Raw genomic sequence first — 24,140 nt, forward strand, 5'->3', positions numbered from 1 at the left:
GAGAGACGGTCGAATCCGTCGTGTCACGTTCATCCCTGTCGTTCTATTTTGCTCGCGATTTTCGCAAGGATTCACGTCATGCCGAGAAATAAAACTCGTCCACCGTTCATCCGGATTACACAAGCTATAGTCGGAGAATCCTCGAAACTGTACCGTCGTTCGGTATTACCGTGCGAAAAATGGCATTAACGTTTCCGGCATCACGATACCTTCGACGAACTATACATCGTCGTATACGCGTGTTCGCCATATTGTTTTATCGTATATACCAGGAATTTTCAACGATGAGCTCTCGATAGGCCACATTCTTTCGTGGAAGATGCAGAAACATGGAAAGCTATTTCTTGGGAAGCCATTTCACTTATTTTAATTTTGAATAAAATCGATGGATATTTTTGGAAACATTTCAACGTATGTTAAAATAAATCTTAGAGAAAATTGAATTTTGTATAAAAAAGTTTGCTAAACTCTATCTTCTCTAATAGTAAGGACGATTGTGTATTATCAATTAAGGCTATAAAGTCCATTTTTATTTTTCGTCTAATTTTGGTGTAGTAAAATACGTATATAACTCTCTAATCGATTTTAGAAAGCAAATAAAATTTGCTATTTCCATCGTCGTGAGCCGAAAAAGATTTTTCAACGTCACGCGATATGTGTAGCAAGAACGAAATTCTGTTTCATACTGCAACGTGTTTGTTTCAAAAATCCGTGTACGCGTTTCAAGTGTGTAATAGGTTGACGATATTACGAGTCATCGCGAAACATGCTTTTGAATCTAATTGAGGATACTGTTCTCGGATGTTTACAGTGAGCTGCATGCACATTCTGCCAGCACTCTAATCCGATTAACGATACCGCGGAAAGTGATTTAAACTGACAGATTGCACGGTAAACCTTTGTACTCGGTAATCGGATCGTGCCAATTACACTATGAACTTGAAATTCCATTAGATAATCGTGCCCCGTTGGACAAAATTCAGGTCACCAAGCTTACACCTCTGAACGAGGTTTTAAATCGTATTAATGACGCTAGCGTCGGCCATACAGGTCACCGATCTTTCGCTTTGAGTGAGCTTTTGTAAGGTCGTTCGATTGCACTGAACGCTGTAACGCTGTAACGGGCACGCATACACTGAAATCTGTTGATTCGGTGAAAAAATCACTCGCTCTGTTTGATGTTTACGCGAGAAACGTCGTTAACGCTCATCAATATTGTAACCTCGCCCATTTATAGCTCGAACGTGTAAACCAGGGATTCCCAACGATCTCATTACTCCCAATTTAGTCACGCTTCATTTTTTGGGAGCCATTAATAAGATGTACAAACGAGCAAACTTTTCAAAGAGGTCTATCTGAACGAAAGATAAATATTTTCTACAAATACTTTTCGAATTATTTATTGGATACTCACAAAGCAAATAGGCTTACTTGTATCGCTATTAAATTTTGTATTCGTTAAATAAATTACTTAAGGAAAGGATTCGAATGTCCAGTCTTTAATAAAGATGATGTGCCCTTCGTCGAAGTCGCACATGGTAATGAAAGCTGTCGATTCTATAGTAAGAGCTTCGCCATTTGTAGCCTTCAAAGCGATTTTCCATACCATATTGTTCAAACTTTCGTTATTGTTTTGCCGTGAATCCATCAACGCTCGAACGAAGTATCCATATTGAGATTCTCATACACTGAAGAGCTTCAACAACATCCTGAGGCAATGCTTTATTGTCGACTTTTACCCATTGACGGTTTACAGTACTACGAAACGAATCAATTTTTAGACACTAGACTATTTCAAAATTCAATATGATAATCTCTATATACGAGCTATCAATATTATCAAATAATACCTGTACGTAAACTTTTATTTTGCAAACTAATTTAAAACGATTCTTCGATATTTCAACGGGAATATAAAATCTTTTCGAACGAAGAAAAATGGCAGACGGTTATCGGTTAAACGCAACAACGCGAAGCTGTTCAGTCGCCGGTGGAATAAGATAAACGCTTCCGCCGTCGTTTATTAATATTTAACGCGAACCTTTCGCGGTTTTTATACCGGATGGTTCCATATTGGTGCTCATAACTCTTTCAATCTGGAGTTTTCAAGCCTTAGCCGCGTCTTTCTTTCGTCTCTCTTTCGTCCGGAAACGACACCCCTTTATCGTTCGCCTTCTATCCATCTCCGTTTTTCTTATCGTTCTGGAATTGGGGATTTTATCGTGACTGCTGTATTAACGAACTTCGCAGAACGAAGAACGGGCGCGGATTTAACGGGTGTGCTCGGATTAAAGCAACCATTCTCGTCCGAGGAAAGAAATTTAATATCGTTTCCACGCGCCCCTTGGACCGACGAGTTTCGATGGACGCGAAGTCTCCACGAGTTCTCGTCGTTTCGTGCTCTATCAGGCTTATCTGGAATAAACACACAAGGGTCACCGTGTTTTCCATAGATCTCGTAAACCTTCTCAGGAAAACCGGGTGGCCACAGCTTCTAAAATACGGTCGAACCTTTGTTTACAAACCCACTTTCGAAAATACGATCCACCTGTAAGGAGACTTTCGTGATTGGATTTGTTGGAACTCGGAATCAGAGGGCGTTCGATCTTTTTTAGCCGAGGATTCGATGATTTCCTGATAAAGTAGCCGAATTACTCGGTATTTGCTGTATTCCTCATGGTCTTCAGCAGCTGGCGCATGATTAAGTAGCAGCGTAGCAAATAGGTTTCGTAATGACCCACTTCTGTTGATGGCAAACAGATCTGCTGCCACGTTAAGCTAGACTGTATTCGGTGTGTAGACCCGTTACAAAGGCTAGAAACAAACGCAATGGGAGTCTGAAGATACTTAAACTCTTGCAAACAACCGTACAATCTGACGCTATTTGTAGAAAAAGTTTCAAGCTGCACAGAAATTTCGTTCCAATAAAATATATGTCATATACTCTTTAGTTTTTGTTGATAATTCTTCCTTTTAAATAAAGTTTATTTCGATTAGTTGAAAATATTAAATTAATTATCCAAGAATTACTTATTAAAAAATTGGTCGCCTGAGAGGACCCGAAAGAAACATCACTCTTAATAGTCCACGAATAATTTCCAATAAAGATATTTCTCCGACGTATATACAGGGTGTTCGGCCACCCTGGGAAAAATTTTAATGGGAGATTTTAGAGGCCAAAATAAGACGAAAATCAAGAATAACAATTTGTTGATTGAGGCTTCGTTTATCGAAAAAAGTCATTAATGTTTGAAGTTTCGCCTGTAGAACGGAAAAGAAATAATTTTTTTCTCGAAAATGCGTACGATTTCAGGGGTATGTTTATTTACTGAAAATGAGTGTAATTAACCCCCGCAACCAAAAATAATTTTTCTAGAACGATTTGAAATTTCTTTTTTCAGGGTAACCAGATAGTTATGGACAGACATTATATTTTCAGTAATGAATTTTTTTCTCGAAAGTGAGTAGGATTTTGGGGGTATGTGTATTGACCAAAAATTATTGTAATGGAACCCTATAACCGAAAATAATTTTTTTAGAACGATTTGAAATTTTTCATTTTCACCGAAAAATTTAGGCACCTACCCCCTGTCGATTTTTCTTAAAAATTCGTTTTTCATTTTTAGTAATTTTGTTTGATGCCCTACAGAAAAGTTGTCTAATACTTTTTTGTAGGTACCCATGAGATCTACTTCAGAAAAAAGTTTCATTGAAATATATTTACTATTGTAAGAGTTATGGCAGTTTGAAAATTATACCATTTTTATGAGGTTTTTCTCATTTTGCGGGTTCAAGGATCAACTTTTCGAATATTTTTGCAATTTGTACCTATTCTCCATCAAAATACGCGTAGTTTGCTTTTTTAAACATTAAAATCCTTCAATCCGTTCAGGAGTTATGATGTTTTAAAGATTCGCATGAAAATTCGGGCAGACATTTCTGGCAAGAAATTAGATTTTCGGTAAGGAATTTTTTTCTCGTAAGTGCGTAGGAAATCGGGGGTATGTCTAATGACCAAAAATGCTTGTAATTGACCCCCGCAACCGAAAATAATTTTTTCAGAACGATTTGAAATTTTTCATTTTCACCGAAAAATTTCAGCGCTTACACGAATTTTTTTCTCGAAAGTGGGTAGGATTTCGGGGGTATGTCTATTCACCAAAAATGATTGTAATTGACCCCCGTAACCAAAAATAATTTTTTCAGAATGATTTGAAATTGTTTATTTTAATTTTTTATTGATTTTTTAACGAAGCCTCAATCAACAAATTGGTGTTCTTGATTTTCTTTTTATTTTGGTTTCTAGAATCTCCCATTAAAATTTTTCCCAGGAGTTGCCGAACACTCTGTAAAAGTGTAGAATTATTTGTATTACTAATTTACGTAATTTATTTGGCGTGAACCTCTGTGTTTCAGGTTGTCTTAGTTTTATCGTGCGTATCAGGGTATTAAAAAGGCGAGACGTGTGTTCGTTAGCCCACTGTGACTCAAAAGAGTAAATTCGCGCGAATCCCAGACAGACGGTGTCGCGTCGACTTTCGAAAGTGTTTAACAATTCAATCGGCGAAACTGCACAAAAGATATTACGCGTCGACGACGCGAGCGCGTTGGTGATTTACCGTCCAGTAATACAAGGGAATTGCTGTTCCCTTTCGAATCGTTTTTGGCTTGCTACCGCATAGGAGTGTGCACAGTAGCTATCAATTATAAACGTTTGATTTTTCCGGGCTCGCTCTTCAATTATCGCGGACTGCGTCAACGTGACTGATTGCGTTTGTGTCGACAGGGGCGAGGAGGAGAGAAAAAAAAAGAGATTGGTCGAAACGGGCCGACGATCGCGTCCCAATAAATATCCTACGTTCGCGTCGAACCGCGCCCACTTCAAATACTTTAATTACTTCACCTATAAGCCTCGTTTATCATCGTTAGCCGACGCGTTCGACCCGAAGCCATTAGTGTCGGTTTCCCGCCTTTTTTCTTCGCATCGCGGGACCCGAATTGTACTTCGTTTGTCCTCGCGGACGGCGACCGTGTGCAACATACGTTCCCGATGACTCGGATTGATACGATGGCACGCGATAAATCCCCCGGGTATCGGACCACTAAAATCTGTCGCGAGATCGAAGCGCCATATCGTTTCTCTTTAAACGTAAATTCAACCGGTCATGGCCGTCACTTGCTTCCTGGTGACTCTTGGGGTTGCTGGGATAAGAAATTTGTTAACATTTGAAGATATCAAAATGACAGTAAAAATATTTTTCGCGTCAAAAAGGGATTTTTCTTCGAGGAAATGGATAAGCTACGACAATTTCAACTAACAAAGAGAATTGTATTTTAGAATAAATTTTAACCGATAGGTAAGAATAAAAATCATTTTCGATTTCTTAAAAAAAAGACGAAAGAACTTACACCTAATAATTTTTGCTTAGATTATAATATAGTGTCAAACTGTGGTGAGGATTTCGTATTAGATTTTGTCTTAAGGACACCGCGAAGAGCGTTGAGACATTTTTGATTAGTCGCGAGCCTTCGGAGGCTGACTTAAGCGTCCGATCCAATACAATTCGCAATTCCTTCTAGAGATCTAGAAGGGATGAAAGTCGAGACCAAGAAGAGAATCTCGATAGCGGTCACCTAGCGACGACGAGGAAATTTCAGCAGCTTACTTGGAGAAGCTCGATCCCAGAGTTTGCGACTCGCGACAACCTGACAGGGGAATATTTATTCGCGAAAGTGTTCCACGATGACTGTGGGGGGGAGGGGGAGGGGTGGAGATCGCGTCCATCAGCCTTCCTTTTATATTTCAGAAGCGCACGCGGGAGCGACGTTTATTATTTGCGCGAAGAACAAAGGGATCAAGGGATCCGTGGACTTTTTATTTGGTCTTCCCTTCGTTCTCGTTCTTTCTCTAGGGCCTCGGCGAAGAGCATCGCGTCGAAGACAGACGTTAATAACGACGCCTTTGCCCTTGGACCCGTGTTGCAGTGTAGACACTCGCTTAACACGACTTGGAAGATAAAGCAGAGAGACAGACAGGGGCGCGATAATAACGGATGGAGTGTTCTTTTTCTTTCCCAGTGTTTACATGCTTTTTTTTTCTTTTGGTCTGTCATAGGTACGGGATCAGGGTGGATCCGAGGGAATGGATTCTGTTCCTCAGCGGGAAATACGAGGGCGGCGAGGAACACCCCTCCGTTATACTCATCATCTGTAAGTCACTGTATCGATCATTATCTTTAACACGTCGTCCATACGTGGCTGACAGAACTTTTCACCAAAACAATTAATTCTCAAGCTGAAAGATCAACCCTTTGCGCTCCACTGATATACATAATACGTGCTCGGTCCAAATTTAATTTACAGTAATGCTAAATTAATGAAACTATGAAGCATTTTTTAATTTTACGAGGAAAAAGAACACTTGCAATTTTCAAAATCGACATCAGAAAACTGCCTGCAAGCTACCTTGTAGTGCAAAGGGTTGAAGGAAATAAATTTGAGAATAAGTCTTAAGACAGATTCTAATTTTAGTTTACGCTTGTTTGAAATCAAAGTTTTGAGTTTGCAACGAATATTTAAGTTTCTAAAAATCCCAGCTGTCCATACCGCATATCAAACCTTTCAAATGGCCTTATACGCACTGTGTGTCCGCGAGAAGCTAGCGAAAGGAACGTGATCCATAGATCCGTAGATCCACCTCCGCTCTAGTTTAACGTTTGGCAAGCCTGCTATCTAAAATCAAGCTTTGGTTTCGCGGAGAATTTTAAGCTTTCAGTCTGCCAGTGAACGCGTTAACGCTCTTTCGAAACAGATAATCTAATAAATCGTGTCGCGCGTACGGTGGTTAATTTTGGGTGATAATCGAGCCCGGAGCTTCCGGCGTCAGTCGACTCGCTCGATCAACGACGTTTCGAACGCTTCGTTTTACAGGAGCAACTTCCTTAAAGCTTAAACACGACCCGATACAACAAGTAGCGTCGAGTGACCCAGTGGCGGAACCGTTCCCCCGTTAAGTTGCGCCAATTTCCCGATACTCGTCGACTCTCAAAGCTAATTATCCCCGGCGATTAGGTTCCGAAATTAATTTCTCCGTGGAAACTTTCTCCCTTCTGTGCCTTTACAAAGAACCCGTGGCCCCGATTCCGTGGGTCGATGGTTTCGGCGAACACCTCGACGTTTAAACTCCGAGTTTCGCCCGCAGCCACGCTGGCCTAAGTTGCACGCTCGCCCGCGCGTGGATGCCAACGGATTCTATGTATGTACGGGGGTTGTATGCCGGCACGGTTGAAGGGACTGCGAAGTACCGGAGGGTGTAGGGAGGGGGGGGGGGAGGGCTTGCATTATTTACACACGAGAGAAGGTAATGCTCATAGGGAAGTACGGTTAATAGCTCTCATATTTTAGAATCTTCGCCGTTGCAGCCCTCGGCCCTTCTTTCCTTACTGCAGGACCTTAACTTCTCCACCCTCTATTTTTATACCCTGGCCCGTTCGTTGGACCGAATGCACCCTGCTCGTATCCACGGTGGCCGCACCGCGTGCTTCTCGCGTAATAATTTTCATGGCGGTCGAGATTGCTTTTTAAACGGCGCTCCTGCAGGGATCTCTCGGCCTTCGCGGCTCGCTGTTTCGCGATTAGGGGATTAATTATTCCGCGGACGGGACCGGGGGAATCGGGGACATTTAACGGCTCGCCTCGTGATTTATTCGGTGCCTCGTTGATTAGCCTCTGACATATTTTGCTTGCGGTTCCGTTTAGTTCCCCTCCGTGTCCAACCCTTATTTTCTTCTCGCGTTTAATTAAATCCCCGTCGAGTGAGAAGTCGCTTTCGGTGGGTGAATTTCGTTCGTGCTCGCCGAAGAAATTTTTAACCGTAATTAGAAAATTCTTTGAGTAAACACGATCGCAAGTAGTTTACGATTGTCACGCTTCTGTCTAGGTTTGTCCGATCGTTGATTCGGGAAATAAATTTCGGATAGTTAAACGACGCGGGAATTGTTCGAGGGTTTAAGGTCGAGGAATGACTGAAAAGTGAAAATGGAGGTGGCAGAGTCGAGGGTAGGAAAAGAGCCGTGAAAGCGAGTGCTAGAGGTTTTGTACCCGGCGAAGAGCTTCGTATTTAAATTGTAATCTGTTTTCCGTTTCTCGGGTCGCGTATAAATTATATCATGCATATTTTCCTAAAGTTAATTTTCCTTAAAACTGTGTCAATGTTTGGAGAATTTTCTTAACGGTGCAACCTTGATTGAATACTTTATTTATTATACGGGTAAAAACCCATGTATAGGAGAAAATATAATATTTTTATAGTCGAGGTAGAGAATTGTGCTTATAAATAAACAATATATAGTATATAATAATTCATAAATGGTTAGATTTGGGTCAGCTATTGACACACGACCCTATTTGTTTTTTAACCACCGCTCAGGAAGTTTGTTCCGCCGCGCTGCGTGTCGATTTAATGTTTTCGTGAAAAGTTTCGTCGTTGCAACGAAATGAGACAACGACTGCCATTTGATAGCTGCGAGAAATCTACATTCCGTGCGAAACGTTAATTGCGTACTTTACGACACAGGCTCGATGCAATTTCGCTGCACTCGAGGACCGCGAATTCGTGTCGAGAGGGTCATCGAGTTAGGGACGCGTCGACACCATTGTTAAAGTTTCCTTTGGCGTTTGTTCATTTTCCCGGGGCGAAATATGCGTGCAGTTTCAGTTTCATATGGAATTCAATTACTTTATGGATAGAATACATTTATTACCAAACTACAAAAAGCACAGAGAAGGAGACATTAAGGCTTGAAAGTGTTCATACGATCCACTTAGTAAAATAAGACATCGTATACGATTTCAAACGTGAATCATAAATCACCAATTCAGTGGTTGTTTCCACATTTCGATAAAGTGTTTGGAAAACTATATGTGCCCCAAAGTTAAACGTGGATCGCAGTTTTTCTCGATGCAATGTTTCGAAGAATAAAACTTGGACGCGTCCCGAACACTGTACGAAGAGTAATCGAATTTCTGCTTTGACATTTCGAAATAATAAAACTATCTTCGGCTCGTATCCTTTTCTTTGAATTCGCGCCTCCCAGCGCGAAAATCTGCGCAACTTTAACTCGGCGAAAAAGCTAAAGGAAAACAGACGCACTTCCACCCAGCCTTTCGCTCCCGTGTTTCTCTCGAAGGAAATGCTTCTTCTCGAGAAGACCTATACCCAGCGTCTGTTTAGTGGTTTTGTGGAAGTTTCGGCACGACAAGTTCTGCGAAACTTAAAGTTAACTGTAACTCGATGCTGATGGTCCCCAGACTGACGTAACAAATCAAAAGCAAATGTGAAAAGATGTTACAATTTAATTTTATTTACACGTATCTTGGTTTTGCTACGGATACTAGAAATATATAATAACCCGATATAAATAAAATTACCCGAACGGCGATCGCTGGATCTTTTCAGACTCATATATTACATTTTCTTATATATTCAAACTTCTAATCTATAATATTTGTTTTACATACATGTTAGACGATACAATGACCCTAATTTTGTTCTAAATATTTTCGAGTTTTATTGGAGGAATACACATTTTACTAGACCCTCATAAAATACCAATGAAATATAAACAGTCACAAAGTGCCAGTAAAATGAACGTTTTACGAGTGTTAAGTAGATTCATTGATAATTTACTACTATAAAAATAGTTTGTTAAAGCACATGTTTTGCTTGCCTTAAATAGAGGACGTTGCTTTAATTTTGCGAAGGATTTCAAACGAAGCTCAATCATCCGTAGGATCCTAATTTCATACACTGGCTTAAAGCGACGCGCGAATCCCGTGATCGTGATTGCGTTCGTCCCAGTAAGCACGAAATTATTCCCAGGCTTCGAGAGGCTTTCCGCGTGACGTAAAAAGGGGTAAAACGGAATATCGGCGGGGTTTAAATTAAACTGGAAGACACGGTAAACGAACAAAGACAAAGTGATGTACGGAATCAATAATTCTCCCTGGTGTTCGACTCTGTTCGAGGGACGGATAACCTATATTCGCGTGGGAGAAGCGTTATCGAGTGCAAACCGTGCGCGAAAAATCCAAGTAATTATCAACGATATCGGCCACTTCGAGCAGATTTTTACCGTTACGGGAGGAGAATTAATGTCGTTGATGCTCCCGGATTCCGGGATATGGCTCATATTCAAAAATTTCACTTTTAAAAGCAAATTTTTTCTCTTCGCCGCCCGGAAAGGGGTGAAATGCGGCGTTGCGATCCTGAGTGCGCCATTAGGCAAGGTTTCACTCATTTGGGCCACTTTAAAATTTTAATTTCTTTCTGTCATCACTCGCAGGCGATTTCAGTTTTTTTACATTGTTTAATAAAAATTAATACGTTACGATATTTGCAAAATTATACGTTTTAAAGAAAGACACAGATCTTTTTTGTGTATTGCTAGCCACCCTCAAGAGGAATTTGCAAGCCTTATGAATGGCTAAGGAATAATGTATGTCGTTTAATTTTGTACCTACGTGGATATACTAGCTGTACAAGTTTGTGAAAAAGGGTATTGGCTGTTAAATTGTCTTATTCAATAATGAAAATGAGGATAAAAATAAGGAAAAGAACAACAACAATAATAAAAAGAGAAGAACAAAAACAGAACACGAACAGCAACAAGAAGGACAACAATAACAAAAAAAGGAGTACAAGAACAACGAATAAGTATAAGAAGAAGAACAACAAGAACAACAAATATCTAATAACTAGGAAATATTTTCCCTTTTCTTTTTCTTATCTTGCATAATATATAGAACTGAGTATTTTAGACACTTAGAGGAATAAACCCAAATCGAACAGAGTGGGAATTTGTTGAATAAAATTTCCCCGGTTTCTTCGAAGAAAAGCACATTGTCCACAGCATAACGAACGCGTCAATAAGTAGCTTTTATTCGAAGAAACATTTGGATAAAGTTCAATTTAGGAAACCATTCCCTGATCGAGCAAAGTTGCGGCCGAGGAAGCAGTCACTGAATGGAAATTCGAGTTTTTATCCCTTCGTCCGGTAATCATTCGTCCACCAGACCAGGAAACATTCAAAAGTTGAAGGTTTGCTCGCACGCTGCGCGAACCCGAGTCGAGGGATTTGCTTTCAATCGAATCACGAATTAACCGCTAGTAATTTCTGTCGGTGTAGTCGTGCGCAAGACAAAAACCGTCTGGTTATCTCGCATTATTCTTCGACGGATGCGAAACTTTCACCGGTCTTCGTAATTGACGCGGATATTAAAATTTTCCGACTCCCACGCGAAGCGATTCGGACAATGCAACGGTAATAAAGTCCCGATGAAGGGGGATAACGAAAAAAAAAGAAACCGCAACTTCGACGGTGACGTCGATGGAGAAGTTCGGTGTCCCGGTTGGTTCGCGTCGCGCTAATTTTATTCGCAAATAACGAATAAAAAATTTTAAATTCGTCGGTAAACTCTCGTTCGTCGTAAATCTCATTTTCATCGATTAATGTTACAGTTTCGTTTCGATGCACAACTGCTTGACGCCCAACAAATTACCTGCAGAATTCCGCGACGCCTCTCACGCGTCCGGGGCTAATTATGTGTTGTAAAGTAGTGCACGAACGTATGAAATACAAGTGCGCATAAATATTCAGAGGGGTATCGTTAGTCGGATGTAATATAATATTTGTTCCGAGATTTGTTTTACCGTGTATCATTTCGATGGTTTCATGTTTCTAACGTTTCGGAGGTAATACGTTAAAATAACACGCGTACGTTTCGAAACTAATAATTTTAGCTTTGACATTTTTTTTTAAACTTCTCTTCGTAAGTTTTATTTATATATTTTGTTTGGGATTTTGATCCTCGAACCTGTTTGTTGGGCGTCACGTACAAATCGATTTCGCGCGTTTTTGCAAAGGGTAAACGGTCGAAGCTGGTTTTCGCGCGATGCAAAGCAAACGCACGGGAACTAGAGGGATGGAAAAGGGAGGAACGTTCCGCGAATCCACGTATGAATCACTTAATCCACCGCCTATTGCGTGTAGCAGGCTATAATAATCGAATTAAATGCGAGATTGCGTCAGCGAAAAGCCTTTCACGCATCCACCATCTGCGCGTCCAGTTTAATGCCTATCGTGTGCGATGCATCCAGTGAAATACCACGCTTATCAGGAACGCTTGTCGACTTAGCGTTCTTATCGTCCCTCGGATATTCAATCGCATCGAACACAAACCGGCCCGGCAAAGATATTTGTTTAAGACAGAAATTCGTTGAAAGTACTGTTAAGAATTTAGTGATGATGTCTCGCAGAGAAGAACTTTATTTACGACTAGTAAATGCAAATTTTACATTTATTCCAACAATAACTTCTATCCTGAACGTAAAGGGCGAGATTCAGGAATAAGTCATTATTAAACGTGGTCCAAGAATATAAAGAAAAATAAAATTTGACGAAATCACAGACGAAGTATACGAGTAGATCTTACACCTTATAGACTTTCGTGGCCCAATCGGGGGTTAATTACAATTATTTTTTGCGAATATACATACTCTCATTTTTCGGCGAAAAAAAATTTTTTCAAATCGTTTTGAAAAAATTATTTTTTGTTACGGGGGTCAATTACAATCATTTTTGGTCATTAGACATACCCCCGAATTCTTACGCATTTTCGAGAAAAAAATTCCTTACCGAAAATATAATTTCTGGCCAGAAATGTTTGCCCGAAATTTCATGCAAATCTTTAAAACATCATAACTCCTGAACGGATTGAAGGATTTTAATGTTTAAAAAAGCAAACTATGCGTATTTTGATGGAGAATATGTACAAATCGCAAAAATATTCGAAAAGTTGGTCCTTGACCCCGCAAAATGAGAAAACCTCCATAAAAATGGTCCAATTTTCAAACAGCTATAACTCCTACAATTGTGAATATATTTCAATGAAACTTTTTTCTGAAATAGAGCTCATGGGTACCTACAAAAAAGTATTAGACAACTTTTCTGTAGGGTGTCAAATAAAATTACTAAAAATTAAAAACGTATTTTTAAGAAAAATCGACAGGGGGTAGCTGCTGAAATTTTTCGGCGAAAAAAAAAAATTTCAAATCGTTCTGGAAAAATTATTTTCGGTTGCGAGGGTTCATTACAATAACTTTTGGTGAATAGACATACCCCCGAAATCCTACCCAGTTTCGAGAAAAAATTCGAGTAGGTGCCCAAATTTTTCGACGAAAAAAAAAAATTTTAAATCATTTTAAAAAAATTATTTTGAGTTTCAGGGGTCTATTACAATAATTTTTGGTCAATAGACATACCCCCGAATTCCTACGCACTTTCGAGGAAAAAAGTCATTACTGAAAATATGACGCGAGGTCAGAAATGTTTCCCCGCAATGTGTATGGTTTTAAAAAATCATAACTCCTGAACGGATTGGAGGATTTTAATTTTTCAAAATGCAACCAACGCATATTTTGATGAAGAATATTTAGAAATTCTACGAATGTTGGAAAAGTTGTTCCTTAACTCCGTAAAGTGAGAAAAACCCCAGAAATGTGAGCCGAAAAAATACATTATATGTATGGTCTACTCGTATACCTTGCCTGTGATGAAATTGTTCGAGAAAGGTTGTATCGATAAGGTCGGATTCGTTATTAAATTGCATCGAAGATAAACTGGAATCTGTGATTTAATTTCAGCGATTGGAAAGAAAAAAGATGCGAAAATAAAAAAATTCGTGGAATGAAAAAAATGTATACGGACGGATGTAGTTCTTCGAAAATAGAAGAACGAGTACCGTTGCGGTATGCTGGAAGCTGTGTTGACAAACTGGAAAAAATGATTTGGGCCGTTGGAAGCGTGACGCAACTCACGGTGTGACTAATGAATTTTCATGTTTTTTTTTTTTACCTTTTATAGAAAACCTCAAAGGAATTTCATTCATGGTTACGTAAACAACGAAACGATTTTTCGGTGAAATTAAAAGGTTGGTCCAATATGAAACAGAGTGTGTATCGAAACGGCGACGCATTAAAAAAAAAAAAAAAAAAAACTAGTATTCATTCTTCTTTTCTATGCTGAATAATCGGTTCCGCAAGCTTTGAGGGATCCAACGATCTTTTTATCTTTGAGCATGTTGAGAAAGTTGCCGTTGGAAAATTGAAAAAAGATTGGATAACGGTGCGCGAAGCAATGATTACATTCGACTAATTTACATAATTCCGCGTAAAGGGTCGACGTTTCAGAGCTCCGTGCAAGAGAGATCCCATCGAAAGTTTCATGTCTGCGGGTGCGTTGCGTGTCTTCAAAGCCGATCGTTTCTATGGTGTTAGCATGCGTTTAATAGCGCCGTTAAAGGGCGGCTGAATTACACGTACGTCTTTGCTCACAGTTCGTGCGCCCCTGCAAAGGGAAGCCTTAATTAGTACTCATAATTATTCGTAATTAGCACTCGGCGGGCCGCGGTTTAGGGTACTCGTGAAGCTCTTCCGGTTGACGGTGACGCCCGCTTCTCGCTACGCACGACGAAGGGAATGCTTCGTGGAGAGGGGAAAAGAAACTACCGACTGAAAATCCTTCTTCTCTCTCCTCGTCTTTCGAGTATTTATATCGCGCGTGCCCTCCATTCCCAACCCCACACACCCGCCATTCCGTCCTCTTCAGTTCTCCCAAACCCCGTTTCCACCCCTATTCTTCCTCGTATATCCTCGGTCCTCGACTGAACTCGCGCCCCTTCGAAGCCTCTCGCGACTTCAATACTGGATTTACGGACATTCATTACAAATGATTGTGATCCATTGTGTTGACAGTTACGTTAAAATGCAGTTTTTTCTTTTAATTGGGATATATATACTTACTACCACTCATATTTGGACACTACAATGGGTGATTATACTTGCTTTTCGTATGAATTCTTTCTATTTATTTTTGTCAAATATTGTTTATTACAACTGTGTTACTCCTATTTACGAAATAGTTATTTTTATCATTTTTTCAATATTAACTGGCTTGTTCTTTATGAATTCTTTTCATTTATTTTTACCAAATGTTGTTTTTAATTATATTACCCTACTTTTATTTACAAAGTCGTTTTAAATAAATTGTTTTTTGTAAATATTAACGAGTAAATAATGCCCAATTACAGAATTGATAGAGAAATATAATATAAATAATATACGATAATAATAAGCTAGCATTACACGGTGTTCCCAAGCGGTCAACGTAGATTAACGTCGTTGATCGAACGAGAACGAGAAGTTTTATTCTAATCAATTCATGACAAACAACTTTTTTTTCATTTATTGTAAATCTCCAATACAGTGTATTTATGAATTACATCAATTAAATTCATCATAAATTGCCAAGAAATAATATTTATAAACTCCGTAACGTTAAGTTTAGAATCTGAAAAAATTAACGTGTTCCGTAAACCTAGTGTCAATCATCCGACAGGAGACAATAAAAACGAGCAAATTTTAGAGGTTGCCTGGAACGAAAAATTCTCATCCGGTAGTATGGTCTCGGACGTTATATGGTTAATTTTTAAATCTTGATCTTCCTTGAAACTTCGCCGGAGAAAATTCCGACCCGGAGAATGTCGAATAAAATTACATGTAAGACTACTCGTTAAAGCGGGAACTTGAATATGCTTCCGTAATACAATTTTCTGTTTAATGAATCTTACAAATACCGTAGGAAACGTGTTACGAATGATTGCAGCAGCATTCTTATGTCGCGGCACGTTTTCGCGTCAAGTTCGTTACCGTGAACATAAAACGCGGTACGAATTAAACGTTATGTCTCGTAAACCCTTCTGTGGCCCGGAAATTGGTCAATGTTATTTAAAATAACCATTAGATAGAAGAGATCTTTCCTAAAATTGTTTTTATCAAATTGCATTTATTTTCGTGCATTTAAAATAAGGCCTTTTTATATTAGCTCCAGCAGAGACTGGCTGTATGTTATTCGAATAATAGAGCACGAAACTCTGTAGAACAGAGGGAACCGAATTGAAATGGTCGCCGATGCGACCGAGACAATGATTTATGCTCCCGCGAGTGGCAATTAGTAAATCAGGTTGGCGATATTATTAACGATATCGTCGCGAATTATAATTCATTGATACGAGTACGCGAGTCTGGTGGAAACACGGCACCGTCGAGGATCGTCCGCGGGACGAACGAAAATTGTTTGGCTCTTGGGCCGCTCCGGTTGAAACGCGTCCTCCCCTCCTCCTTTTTTTCATTAAAGTTTTATTAAAAAGCGGAGGAATGTTGCCAACTCGATGTCGGGAATATAATTAAAATTTGCCTCCTTGGATTTGATCTTATCCCAAGGAGATTTTCTTCGTCGCTCCCGTTCCCGACAGCTGTGCTCGCGCCATCTTCGACCGACGGTTTTCCACGAGCCGCGTCCGTAACCGACCGTCCCCGTGGTTGTCGTCGCGTTTCCCCTTCCGCGAACGTTTCCACGGGCTTGAAACACTCGAGAAGATAGAAGAGACTTGCCAAGGAAAAAGTAAAAGTCTTAATTAGCGGCTGAGATCCAAGAGGTGCTCAAGAGTGGAGGTCGATTACCCTCGAGGCTCCCGGATACCGCTGCTCATCTCATCTCTGTCTTTCCCGACGGGAGAACAAATTTCGCTCGCTTCCTGTCTTTACGTGCCCGCCCTCTTCCCGATGAATTTCCGGAAAAATTTGATCTTGTTAATATGACGGTCCGGCTCGTTACGGAGCAAACTACCCTGACTCGTTTAGGAAATTTGCGGGAACGCAAACGTCAGGCACTTTATACTCGATGCCATTTTCTTCGGGCTTACGGTGCCATTGACAAGCAACAATAGCAGGTTTAACCCTTGTCTAGAAAAACTAATTAATGCATTAATCAATTTTTCCTTTGGATAGTGAAGTATACAGATTTCTCAATTTTTTGAGAATTCTTTTTCAGAAAACTGTTATTCTAGCGTTATTTAACTTCACTCTCTGAATCTCTTCGAGTTCCCGCGTGAATTATTCATTAAAGTAACAGTGTAACGTGTTTAGCAACGGGATAAAAACTGTTCGTGTTGTTTTCGATGCGGAGGAAACAAAAGCGTCGGGGGAACGCCAACTACGAAATTACAAGAGCAAACAATGCGCTATCGGCAATATTGTAACCAATTTCAGGCGAACGTCACAACGGGGTGAAAGCGTATCGTCGACATATTTGACGCGTTTGCCTCGCGTAAACGTTCGGGCGAAAGTAAAGTTCCCAGCGGGGTTAAATAAAATCGAAAATGATCAAAGAAGGACAGAATGCGCACATCGGCTCGATTGCGCGAAACGCGACATAAACGTTATGCAAATACGCAGAGTTCACGAGCCCGGTGGTGTATCGACGATCACTTTTTTTTCCTCTGGCACTCATCAATGGCTATTTTTTTCGTTTAATTCATTTTATCGGATCGATTGCGAGAGAACACGTTTTTCCTTCGTTGGTTTCGTCTCGTTCGATCTGTCAATTTCTATCGAAGAGAGTCGAAGGATAGAAAAATTTATTTCGAAACACGAGAAATTGTTGGTTTAAAATTTTGGTACCGATACGTTCATTTAATTATTAACCTTAAGGTTAGCTTTCGTTTAACTCCTTTTACGCGATAATATTGTCATTGGAAATGATTAAATTATCTATTCCTATCTTGCATCGTGTCAAATTTGCATTATTAAAACTCCTCGCCATTGACTAAATTTTTTAGACTAAGTCGAATCTTGCTCAAAAAACATTTTACTGAAATATACGTTTTTACTATAACTAGAATCGCCACGTTTTAAAATAAACATTGAAACTGATCGCTCAACCAAAAACTTTTCAAACGACAGTAAGTAATGAACTTTATCCAATGTCGACGACAATGAATTATACAATGCTCGATTTTGAAACAATGAGACTTTTTACAACAATTTCAGTGAATTTAATAAATCGCCATCGAGTGTCATTCATTGTGCGAATCGATAATATTATAATTAGTAAATTTTTTTAAATTTCTTATTGCTAATTGCATTTGATTCGTCGATCAAGTATATTTGCTATTCTTTGTTCGGGCGCACGTGCGCGTAATTCAGCTCGATGATGGCGCGTGTTCGAATCGTTCGTATACGGGCCAGGAAAATGTTGGAAACTCGTAAAACGCGTTCGAATTCAAAGAGCTCCGTAATTAGTCGACGTGATCACGTGTCGGCCATGATACAACAATCGCGGCCTTTCCCGTGCCATTTTCTTTTTCACCGGCGTTTCGCAAGCGCTGAATAAGCATGGCTCGAATTCTTTTTTAACGAAAACGTTTGGGTAAATGCACGTTACCGTACGAAATTTTTACGCGACACGTACGAGTTTTCGTCCCTCCGTCCGTGACTTCGGATTCCATCGAATGAAATTAAATATTGACACCGAATGAACCGCCCATTGCGCGCATCGAAACGAATTTATGTTTGTTGCCGTATCACGTGATCGATTCTGACCATTGTCGGACGTAATTCGAAGCAAACAACGAATAGAAATAATAACTAACATTTTGTTCGTTGGCAGAATAGAAGCGTTTATTTTGGAGTCGTTGGAAATTGTAAACGATTTAACGCCGCGATGAAACGAGACTTTAGACAACGTCAGTTCATCAGCACTCTGCTGCTGAGCAATCATAGTTCGAACATCGACGTGAATTAGCAGGTAACTTTCAATTGGACACAAGCGGTTAAGGCAATCAAATGTGTCAATATTATAATCAAATAGAAGAGAAGAAGAACAGCTAAACAACGCGTTCGCAGACTGCACCGATATTTCGTTTCGTTCGGTTCGTTGTACCGAAACGAAACGACGAAGCGTATCGCCGGGGAACTATTTCGATCACTATGCAGATGACTAATCGGAAATTGACGGAAGTTTAACCGGAATACTTCCCGCCCCCCCAGTCTCGCCGGTTATATGCTCTTTCAATTTTCAGACGTCACTTCTTTGACGTTTGCTGCTAGTTCTGGCGTGAATTTGATCGCGGATGGTATTACGTCGACGTCGACTGGTGCATAAAATAGGATAAAGTTCCTGCGCTGTCTAGGTATTCTCATTTTCTGCTGAAAAGCTTCTAATTGCTCCTAATTTGTTCTTAATTGCCTACTTTACATATTCTAGCTACGCTAATATTACACTGCGAGTGGAGCTCGAATCTTTTTATAGAAGGGATTAAATAAAGTTAATTTCAGGTGTAAAGTCAATACTTTCACGTTTCGAAAATTCTATTAACCATCTTAACTAAATCGAAATTATTTTCTTATCGCTTTTAAACTTCGTGTACGAGCACGAAGAAACAAATATTTTTTTTAAAGTAATTTTGTGCCACGTTTTACATTAAGAAATTATTCGTTCGTTGATCTTTGAAGAACTGAAATAATTTTTAATTTTTACATCTTCGTGTATGCATCTAGAAATTTTTAGTTCCAATTTATTGTTGTAACACTGAGATGTATAATAACCGAATTTTTGTTTTCACCGATATTCGATACGAGAAATAAAATAGGAGAGTTATGGCTCAGTGATCGCGTTAGTATTCTGATCGTAACGAATTCTTTTATTTTTGAACGTTGGCGCATTCGAGGACTATGACCCGTTTCCAGGAGGGTCCTGCGGCTCCCAATTTCGCGAGTTTGCCTATCGTACCGTTGCATCTCTTAAACTTATTTAAGTTTCGCCATATTTTATCTGGGGTTGGACGATACTTCGAAGAATACGAGGATGAACCGCCTGAAATGAAATCGCGCAGCTATACCTGCGCTATCGTATCAGTCTGCGTCGAATTCCACGTAATCTGCTCGAGTGTCTTGGCTCCGAGGATTCCGAAAACAGTTTAGGCAGTGATAAAAGAACGAGCCCCGAATGAAATTCGACTTACAGATGTTCCAATTGTTATTCGTTTCCGTCCAGCTGTCTTCCAAATCAGACAAACGAAAACGCTACATTGCTCGTAATTCCAAAACATTGTAATCGATGTCAATTCCATTCTACATTTTTCTGCGATCTGATTCTTTTACAATATTACTTGACAAGGAACAAAAGTTTCGTTAATTCGATACTTTCTTTATTCGAAGTAGAATACGTCGTTCATAAGCTCGGTTTAAGTAGTCATATATCGTTCCTGGTCAGACATTGATGACACTGGTGACGTTTACTGTACCTTCTTTAATTTATTTGTCGAATATCTCCGCAAAATATGATGCAAAATTCCTTGGGTACCGCGCATGATATGTTGCCCAATAATTTCAGAAACCACCGCATCCACGAGACTAATATTGATATCAGATAATAAATTATCAGTTTTTATCAAACTGTCTTGACGCCTAAGTGAAAGAGTACGTATCAGTTACGAGAGCTCGTCTTACTAATGACTATATTTATTAACTATGGAGTAATTGCGAGCAACGAAGTATTTTATTTATACAATTTTAAAGCATCGATAAATTTTTTTCTTAAGTTTCTAGAAGCGAACATTAATTACAGTTCATAAGTCACCGGATATGTCGATACAAGTATTGTATCGTTGCTACAAGACTTCTTTAATTTTTCATTAAAATGTAATTCAACGCTTTTTATTAAAACGTTGACATTTTGAAGTTGTTCACCCACTAATAAACCCGGAGATTGTTGTATTTTATTTCTTGTAAGGTTCGGTTTTATTATATGCTAATAAAATATAATATTCATGCAATTAGGCTCAAGCACGACCAAGAAAATTTTGTTCGAGCTTTGACATAATATCTATTTGTTTCAAATTTCCATGAAATATTGATGTTAGAATGTTTCAAATTGCAAAAATCCCCTGATTTTGTTTGTTTTCTATTAAATTACAAATTTTATTATGGGACGACCTAATATTTTGGCGTTCGTTTAAATATCTCTGACACAATATATTTTGTGTAGCTGTGACGAAACGGTATGTATTTTCCGTTAGTCGCGTGAATGGTTCAAGATGCGAACCTGTTAACGTTTTCCGTGGCTTCCGGTAGTTCGTGTTAACTCGTAGGTACACGACGTCCAATCGAACCCGCGTTTTGTCGCGAGTGTTATTTTGGCTGATTTATCGGCGAGTCGCTTTCGTTGCCGGGTAGCTCGATATCGGTTTTCGTTGCTTTGCTTTTTTTTCCTTTTCTTTTTTCCATTCTGTTATCCTTCCCGACCATTCGAGCAAGGCTCTCGATCACCGGCAACGTTTATCCTCGCTGTACAGCCTTCGTAGTGCGCGCCACTACGTTCGCGTTTTCCCCGTCCCCCTTCCCGTTCTCGATTGCCTCTGAAACGTCACATCCTATGACAGACTCGACACTTCCTCTCTGCAGCGAGCACCGAGAGGACGCCCGGGTGACTGACCATTTGGAAGTTTGTCGTTTCGTAAAACCCGTGCAACGCGGACGCAGTCGGTTATGACTGGATCGTCGAAAAATTCCGTACGTTCGTACGTCGAGTAACAAGCGAATCATTCGTTTCGAGCATTTTTTTTTCTTTTTTTCGTTTCTGTTACAGATTCTACCATACCCGTAGGCCTTTGTCTGCTGATCGAAAAGGGATTGTCGGTGGTGAGTAGTCCTTTCAATAACGGATTTTAACCGGCGCGCGGGTGAAACTCGAAGTAATATATTCTCGTGCTAATATACGAATAACGAGAGACGCAACGGAGATATTAAAAAACTTTCTCGTGGCCGGCGTAATAATCTCGGTTTTATTTTTGCTCACGCGGTTGCCCGGAAACGGAGCACGCGGAAAAATGTAAATCAAACAAACAACGTCGAAATCGCGGACGAACAGCGCGACGACGTTCGAGGTAAACGGCACCAAAGTTGAAAAAATATTTTTCATCCTTTCACGTTGGCCGCGTCTCGTTTTTCTTTTTCACCTTTTTTTCTCTCTCGTGTTCTTTTCTTTTTCTTTAGTTTCTTGCAAGCGGCGCGCTACTAAACTAAACTAATAATAATATCCCGAGCACATGGCGTCGTCGGCGGAAAGTTTGCACGGCCGCGGGTAAAAATGGGGAACAACGACGACCGAGGTATTTTCCTCGTATCGTCTGGAACGACCTTCGCCGCTGATCAACGCAAAATATAATAATAATAATCGACAGAATTAATTAGCAAATTGTACTTGAAACTTTGATTGAATCACTGTAAGTCACGAGATACAGTAGTTTCCACTTTAATATCCGTTTCCTCCGCCCCCCAGTCATTACGATGTTTCGTTAAAATCGAATGTTTACATTCAAAAATTGAAAATTGTTTCAATTTTGCAATGTTAAATTAATTGGAAATCGAGTTTGCACGGAGCGACTCCTCGCGTTGAGCTTTCCACTCGAAACTCGTGAAAATGGAAATTTAGTCAAGTACACTTGGAACTTGGAAAAATATTTTTGACGATTTGATGAAAAAATGTTTCGATAGTTCATTGATTTATCATGGAATACGAACGGTCGTGGGTAATAATTTCGAAATTATTTTTTTGTGCTTTTAAAACAAGTGTTTCCAAGTTCTAATCAGTTTGAAAATCGAACGAACTTTAAGCGACGACTTCCGCTGCGCTAAATCAATACAAATTGTACATTTGCTGAATACTCGTGGATTAAACAAAGTTTATAAAGCTCAGGTTTGTTGATATTTGCCCGTACAGGCTCGTACATTATTAAGTTGATGCACGACGGGAAGAGACGAAAGCTAGTTTCCAACGTACGGGCAAGGACGACGAACCGATTTCAATTAAACATCACCGCGTCCGTGGCATCTCCTTTAAACTGTAGCTTGGATCACGGAATCCATTTGAATTTATTTAACCTATGAACGCCGCTCAGATATTCATTTCACGTTTACGATGCGAGTGATTACATTTAATGGTAATAAGGGATTCGCTGGCCGATGGAAGGTTCGCCGTCAAAGCAATTCTGTGGCATTGAATAGTACCATGTGTGTAATTCCTCGACTTATGGCGGATAGTGATCTCGAAATTTAAGGCGAATATATCAGGCTAGAAAAGACACTTTGTACAAAATATAATTCATTATAATATTATACAATTTTCGTAGACAAAATATGAAAACACTGTATTTTCGAGATATTAAATATTGCTCGGTCGAAATACGCGTTGATAGTCAGACCAAACCCCTCAAATTGTCCACGAAAATGAAATTTTGTTTTTAAACAATTGAAAACTAGCAAATCTACAAATTGTCATAGAATTTATTTTTGCAGTATCCTTAAATTCAAAAGATTTATTTTCTTTACAATCTTAGTTAAAAATTAATTTCTTTACAATCTAAATACTAAAATAAAAATTCGTCGATACCACCAATCGTTTCCAAGGAAACTCGTTATAGTATACGATGGTTAACTTTCTATACAAACAATAAGAGTAACTTGAGGTATCTTTCTCAACAAAATAACAAATAGAAGTAACAAATATCGAAATTATTCTGGACGTAGAAATGGTCCTTGCTCGAGAATGGAAACCTAGTGTAAATCAATGACGTTGAGAATGATAAGTGGCGCAGCCACGCAGTTAAAGGGTTCACGGGGCGAATCAATTGGATCGTCGGGGATGTTTGGGACGCTAGTAACAACCGGGTAGTATTTTTCTCCTGTGGCGAAGAAGGAGGCGTTGCACGGCGTCCATATAAAATGGGACATTATGCGAACCGATAATAGCAAGTTTAACGTCGGATCCAGCGTTCTTCCCCTTATCGTAGCGCCATAAAGATGGTCTAGCCGGTCGATGAAACGTGCACTAGAGTTTGATGATCGGCGTACCGTGACGATCACGTTGCAAAGCCCGGTTCGCCTCTACGTCGACACGAATTAGCGATGCTCCGACTAACGTCTATATACGTTATATCGTATATTCCCCGACGGCGGCGCCGCAAATACACTGCTGCCTTGCGGTATCGTGTCAGCAGCGTAAATACTGCCCCCGAAGCCCGTTTCTATTCCGCGGGGATCGCGCCATGCGTTCCGATCGCCGCTACTAGAAATATCTAACGAGTTCCGTTCAAGCGTCGCCATTTTTTCCTTGACCAAAATGGTCCTCTCTCGTTACGATCTTAACAAGAGGATTCTTTAACGCTTTGACTGCTATGTCATC

The 24,140-nt window shown here is 39.7% G+C and overlaps 1 protein-coding gene across 2 annotated transcripts in view; it reads left to right on the forward strand.

Moving 5' to 3' along the window:
• Window positions 1-24,140, forward strand: part of Mdy (diacylglycerol O-acyltransferase) — a 126,144-nt gene that overhangs the window by 21,131 nt on the left and 80,873 nt on the right. For both annotated transcript variants that reach the window (XM_076769558.1, XM_076769557.1), the window contains exons 3-4: window positions 6,116-6,210; window positions 21,546-21,598. In XM_076769558.1, the coding sequence (XP_076625673.1) occupies window positions 6,116-6,210; window positions 21,546-21,598 (148 nt within the window). The remainder of the gene's footprint in view (window positions 1-6,115; window positions 6,211-21,545; window positions 21,599-24,140) is intronic.

This window comes from Colletes latitarsis, chromosome 7 (genome assembly GCF_051014445.1).
Source record: "Colletes latitarsis isolate SP2378_abdomen chromosome 7, iyColLati1, whole genome shotgun sequence".
NCBI classification, from domain to species: Eukaryota; Metazoa; Arthropoda; class Insecta; order Hymenoptera; family Colletidae; genus Colletes; species Colletes latitarsis.